We start from the raw sequence: 6,692 nt of genomic DNA, 5'->3' as shown, positions 1-6,692 counted from the left end.
GATAATCTAATTGGATAGTTCAAGTTGGTCTAACAGATTTAAACCTAAGTGGTTCGATCAAACTTGAAACTCAAACATAATCAAATGGTTTCGCTATAGAACCGGTTCGATCGAACTAATCCGAATCAAACAGTTCAACCACTCTTTATGTGATTATCTCAAAGATAATCTAATTAGATAGTTCAAGTTGGTCTAACAGATTTAAACCTAAGTGGTTCGATCAAACTTGAAACTCAAACATAATCAAATGGTTTCGCTATAGAACCGGTTCGATCGGACTAATCTGAATCAAACAGTTCAACCACTTTTGATGTGATTATCTCAAAGATAATCTAATTAGATAGTTCAAGTTGGTCTAACAGATTTAAACCTAAGTGGTTCGGTCAAACTTGAAACTCAAACATAATCAAATGGTTTCGCTACTCATGTAAAAATAACATATATGTAATGTGATTTGAACATTCACCACTTGTGTAGATAACAACTACTATTACCATCAAGCTATGACCAACTTATTTGTCAAGTGAGAGTTAAGTATTTATTTTAAGTACATAAATATAAGGTTAATGGGTTTAGGTGAATTAGATTGGGTCAAGGCAGGTTTGAATTGAACCCAACCCATAACTCGGTCATTATTGGATTGACGGATTAGATGGATTGAATTGAAGCTAAACCCAAACCAAACCCAACCCAACCTGTCAAATTGCCACCGCTATCCCTCCCCGGCCCATTTATAATCCTAATTGCCGAAGATGAATCCAAACAACAGACTACCCGATCCCATCATTTGGTTAACGCTTTGAGATAAATAACTTCCCTAGAACGAACAGGGCCTAAGTGCCTAACTCTTTAACAGTACAAGAGAAGCTCTACAAAGATTCCTTTGTCCTCACTCTCCGTTATTGCTAACGTTTCGTTCTATACATTTCCCCTGGGTTGACTCCCATGAACTGCGTGGCGATTGCATCTAAGCCATCCACAATATGATTCAAGGTTGCATGCCAAAGCACAAACATCTATGGGAACATTTGAAAGGCTTTGGTACTACTACTATAACTGCCTAGATGGTCCTTTTAAGCTTTAACATAGCTTTTTCCATGAATCGAGTAAATGACCCAATCGGACCAGTCATGAGCACCATTATCTTAGGCTACTCCCCAGCATCAAAAGCCATCTAAAAGACAAATGCACGCACGCACAGGGCAAAATTTCAGGCCAATCCAAGCCATAACCAAATACACAAGAGGGGGATCACGGACAACCACTTCTGATTAGTTTCAGAGACAAAGTGGCGAAACTTGGGACTTCCAAACGCCACCTAAATTCAACAAGAAAATATCCCAATTTATAAAAAGGAATGCATAGAAAAGGAGATACGCATCCTCAAATATCCCATTTTAGAAGAAATATATTATATATATTGCAGAGTCGATATCCATAACCAAACCCATCTACATCTGAGAGGCATCATGTAACGAAGAAGCCCAAGTTCCCCAGAAGCCAACGTTTTTAGGTATGAGCTTCCAATCAGCCTTCCCAGGTGCCAAATTATTTAATGATTAAGCCATATGTCTCTCATGTCAGAAACAGAGATTGCACATAATCAGTCACTATATGATTGATGCAGTGAAGAGCATTTACGTTGGTGGCAGGATCTTAGTTCTTTGATAGCCAAGCAGCCACAAAAACCATTCAACTACAGAAACAAACAAATGTTCAGTGTGCGCGGTCTCTGAGCACATCAAGATCCATCTCTGTAGGGTCGGTAGCTTGAATCTCATAGTGGATACCATCAAGCTCGCGTCGGAACCTGTCCTTGGAGGTGGCATACAGCATCTTGGCACGGATACGAGAGATGGATGGGGACCTGTACAGGTGAACATGCCACACGTTAAGTCAAAATGAATAAAAGCAGAAGGATTAAAGCAAAGGTTTTCTTTGCCCAAATGATGTTAACAAATAAATGCCTCAAGAAGTGATGCCACTATCATTTCTTGAGAAGAAATGATCGTTCCTAGTAGGGGTAGCTCTTTCATTAGAACCTCAGAAAAAATAAGTTACAGCTTTCAACAGTAATATTTTTTAGCCCTTCAATTCCAATGGACCAATATGGTCTTAAAATCCTGGTGACCCTGGTCCATTCTTCCACAGCCTAAGTGAAAATTTTTGGTCTAAACAAAACGTTCATGATTTAACGTTCCTGAAGCCTTTGAAACAAGACACTGAATGGAGAATAAGAAGAATAACGCAACGGAAAAGAAGTCTTTCTTCTTGTGATCTCACATTCTAGAATCTATTGATTTTATAAATTGGATATCAATATCCGAGGCAACAGGAACCTCAACAATCAAGTAAAACGCACGCCTTTGTTATAAAGTAGTCATGGTTGTGAATAATAGCCCGATCAAGGTAATAAGCGCCCCAGGAACATGCCCAGGAACCTGCAGCGGTCAACATGTTCCATGGGAGTTAGACTTCTAGATGTCTAACCATTGGAACAGGAGTACAGGAGGCTCCTGTTAAACCTAATATTAAAAGTTAAAGCTAGATCTAGAATCTTATTGGAATAAGACAAATAAGCAAGCAAATAGAGTGCAACAGAAACAGGATATAAAAAAGACGAAGCAAGCAAATACAGTGCAATAGAAACAGGATATAAAAAAATATATATACAGAAAGCAGTAACAAAATAACTTAGTGGAGATTCAGTTAAGCTCTCTTTATTCAAAAGTGAATAACTAGAATCAATTTTCCAGGTTAGGAGTTCCGGCTGGCCCTGGATGCTATTCCAAAAACCATTTTTTCCATATTTCAAGATTCAAAAGCATAAGGCATAAATGATTTGGATCCCTCTTCCATAATCCAAGCTAACGGTGGCCTCAAATGCTAGCAGACTGTCACTCAATTAAAATGGAAATGTAACATCTGAAAGTAAGTTACTCTTGACAAACAAAGAGTGCCGCCTAGAGTTGAGTCAGGTTCTTCTAGAGATAACAATAACTCAGAATTTAAGAAACCCATTAAGATATCCATAAGAGGTAGGGATACAGTTTGGAGAGTGAAATTGCAGTTAGATTCAGCAATCTTGAAGTGCTTTCTTGTTTGTGTCCGTTTTCTCTTAGTTTATCTTTTTGGTTTTAACTTGCGTAAACTAGTCTTCCCTTCTCATGAGGCCATGACCAAGGCCTCCTCTGTGGTCTCCTCCAAATCTAATCTGAACTGAGAAAGCGAAAGAACAAAAACATTTGCATGACAATCATCACCACAAGTAAGATCCATTTTTAATATTTGCATTACCTTGATCAGATCCACTGATCTTGAGCAAGGTGAATCAGGCAGTAGAACCGCTTGTATCTTTCTAGACAACCAAGGCATGTAATGATACCGCTGCCAAATTATGGTATTTTTAAGCTATTAACTGTCAGGATGATGTCTGTCCAAAGGAATTTTGTCCTCATGCTATGGCATTAACTAGTCTTAACAAAGAAGAAATATATTATAAAGATTGTGCTTGATTAAAATAATAGATGCCACTCCAGAACTCTAATATATGTTTGTGCAATAAGAGGTTAGATATTACAATAGTGAATAAAAGGCTAATTGTTGTCAACAAAATATCATTAAGTCAATGCTGACTTTTGTGAGTAGCAACATGGAAAAATAAAAAATACAGCACATATGAGCAGATATATATGCTTGCAAATGCATACTTGCGTTATTCATGGTCAAATAGAAGCATTTTGAAATGAAACATGGTAGGATTATCATACAAGTTGCCATACTTGAACTTGAAATAATTGAGATATAAAGGCTTCCTATATATAATAGTGTTCAAAAGGACAACTAAAGTATAGATTGCTGTATAATTCTCTGATCTCATTGTCAGAAAGGAAAAGAGCATTTAGATGAGATCCAATAACTTCAAACAGCCAATTAACTATTGACAATACAAAGCAAACGCTGAAAATGGAAAACTTAAGGAAAAAAGCAAACCATGCAATGAAGAAGATCTTGCTCTTTTGGCAATTCTCTGAAGTCACAAAATCAAAGTCATAGACTGCATATCGGCAATCATTCTCAGGCAAAGCTGCTGCAAAATCATCATAGCTCTCAGCTGGACCTCCAGTCTTCTCAACAACAACCTCCTTTTTCTTTTCATCAATCTTAAAGATCACATAACGGTATATCTTCTTCCTCTTCAATTCCAAAAAAGTGCTTTTACTATGATCTGCCACCCCCATGCCAGAAGAAGCATTTACCTGCAACTCGAAAACTTCATGTCTAAGCACTTAGACAAAATAAGTGAAAATAATGTCAAAAAATTGTGAATGATTCTTAAAGGTCTTTATTTGGGGGTGGGGATGGGGGAGAGGAGGGTCAAAAGAAAGATGATCAGAGAATGCATAATTCATGAAACATCATGAATTGTTAAAATCACAGTGTTACCAAAAAAAATCTAGTTCAAGAAAAGGAATTAAACTCTCTAGCTTCAGAAATTCGCAGCATGCAATCTGAGGAACTTGTCCAATAATTCCCTAATTAGGAGAGAAGGAAAAGAAAAACTAAAAAATTTAAAAAAGATGAAAATAAAAATGGCAATTAAATTCCAAAAGAATTAGCCCTTAAAATATTACAAGATTAGGTCCTACACATTTGAGTGTCACTGATTATTTAAGGGAAAAAATAAGCTTACAACATGGAGTCAATAAAAATATCAATCGAAGCTCAACTACAATAATGAAGAAAGCACAAACTGATTTAGATTTTCATAAAATTTGCCCTTGCTTAGAAACTCCATAAAGGAGGAAAGTCAAAGTAAAAAATCAGTAGTTTTTAAATCAAAATAGAAACATGAAATGAAAAAAGAAACTAACTCTCTTAATTTCTTTTTAACAGAAAGACCTCCCTATTTTTCAAGGAAAAAAAAAAAGCTTTAAAAAAGTGAAATATCAAATCGTTTCTCCTAGACTCAAACAATTTAAGATCTGATCAAGATCCATCGATCATGAACGCCAAAAGCAACATCAATACAAATATCCGTAGAAAAATTAGCAATAATCATATTTCCATCACCAATATACAGTAAATCACTAAAACGGAACAAATCCAACAACGAAAAAATCTCACGAAAATTCATGAAGCAGTTCCATTAGTGATCAAAACCAATCAATCCATGAAGCTTAGATCAGCAATTAAATCAAATGGGCTAAAACCTTACCCCTCCTCTGAACGACATGGCCGATAACCCTCAGATAACGAAGATGGAACAACACTAAAACCGAAAAAAAAAAAATTCGAATAAAAGATTAAAAAAAACAGCGGAGATATATAAGGTGGCTGTTTTGCTCCGGAGAAGGAATACAAGGACGAGAGAAAAGAGAGAATGGAAACCAACTGGACGAATAAAAGCTTTAATATACTACTGATCTAATCAGAAAAGAAAAATAAAAGAGAATGATCCAAAAGCAGCCAAAGAAGAAAATTTTCTAAAGCCATTCGCTCCTTTGCTTCTTCACTTTTGCTTTCCTCTCGAGAAAATAAACTTTTTTTGAAAATTCAAAACCCGTGCAAATCCATCTTATACTGTAAACATGGAATACTGTGTGGGACCCAACTCTACTGATAGCTGGGTGACTCTTCAATTGAATCGATATTCCAGATTTATGGTAGAGATCGATTTTGTAAGGATTAAAAAATAAATTTGCATGCTTGGCGCGTTGCTCACTTCTATTTTTTATTTTCAAAGATTCGCGCTGAGAAAAGGAAAAAAGAAAAAGGGACGAGGCGCGTCGTTTCGCTCTTATCATTTTTTTTTAGCCCTTAAAGCTATGTTTAGTTTGAAGGAAAACGTAGGGAAAGAAAAGGGAAGGTAGAAAAACCTTTCCAAATCTTTTATAAATTTTCCTATTTTTTCCTTCAACCAAACATAGCCTAAAGACCGGGAACCACTTCTTAATCTAAGCTGATTAATTCGGAACCCTGGACCGAGTAAAATATGGACCAGAATGAAAGCCTATGCTTAGCCCAGGCCCATACACAAGGTTGCTGCTTTCCAGTTTTCACTTGCTTGATGCAGAACTGTTTATTTTGATTACAAAGGTCAATAATGGAGTCCCACCTGAGGACAGCTTAGACTTGTCCTTATTATGCTGCTTTTTTTATTCATTGCAGATAACTTTTATATTAGGGATGATCAGATTGTCTAGGGTTGTACAGCCAAAATTATACTTGCTACTACCTCTCCTCCAATATAAACCATTGCTTTGATGATGAGGTTGTACAGCCAAAACCATTACCCTCCTCCCACTCTCTCTTTTATCTCTCTCTGCATAAGAAAAAGGTCAAGAACCAACATCATTAACCAAGAGGGAACAGAGAGGCCTCTTGTGAAAATAAATGTTTAAGCTAGAATATTTACTGTTAGCGAGACAAGACCCAACTAGGAGTTTTCCTCACTTTGCCAACTCTATTCTCTTCTCTAGTGGCTATTTCTTGATATTATTGCAGCTAATGCTAGATGACCTCTGAGAATGATTACCCACTCTCCACTGACCACAATAATTCAAATTTCAGGACAACTATCACGAAAAAGGCCAGAGTAGGCAGCTAATAAATATCAAACCCATTAGCAGCTTCAATTGTAAAAGGGTTCTTTAGTCTTTTCATTTGTAACACAGCTCTCTCTAATTAGA

At 36.5% G+C, this 6,692-nt stretch overlaps 1 protein-coding gene across 2 annotated transcripts; it reads right to left on the bottom strand.

The window, feature by feature from the left end:
• Positions 1-1,395: 1,395 nt before the first annotated feature.
• Positions 1,396-5,864, bottom strand: LOC148878821 (actin-depolymerizing factor). Of its 2 annotated transcripts, none has more exons than XM_088960200.1 (3): positions 5,219-5,864; positions 3,994-4,259; positions 1,396-1,867 (listed from the first exon to the last, which is right to left on the bottom strand). In XM_088960200.1, exons 1-3 carry the CDS (start codon positions 5,234-5,236, stop codon positions 1,717-1,719), a joined length of 435 nt encoding a protein of 144 aa, XP_088816326.1. In that variant the 5' UTR covers positions 5,237-5,864; the 3' UTR covers positions 1,396-1,716. The 2 variants fall into 2 exon arrangements, with proteins under 2 accessions (XP_088816326.1, XP_088816327.1); XM_088960201.1 differs by having other exon boundaries at positions 5,128-5,223.
• Between the last annotated feature and the right edge of the window lie 828 nt (positions 5,865-6,692).

The sequence above is a fragment of the Nelumbo lutea genome, chromosome 1, assembly GCF_056320005.1.
Source record: "Nelumbo lutea isolate HS-2025 chromosome 1, American lotus-T2T, whole genome shotgun sequence".
Classification (NCBI taxonomy): Eukaryota; Viridiplantae; Streptophyta; class Magnoliopsida; order Proteales; family Nelumbonaceae; genus Nelumbo; species Nelumbo lutea.
Note: the sequence above shows the minus strand (reverse complement) of the source record. Positions and strands in the feature narration are given on the sequence as shown.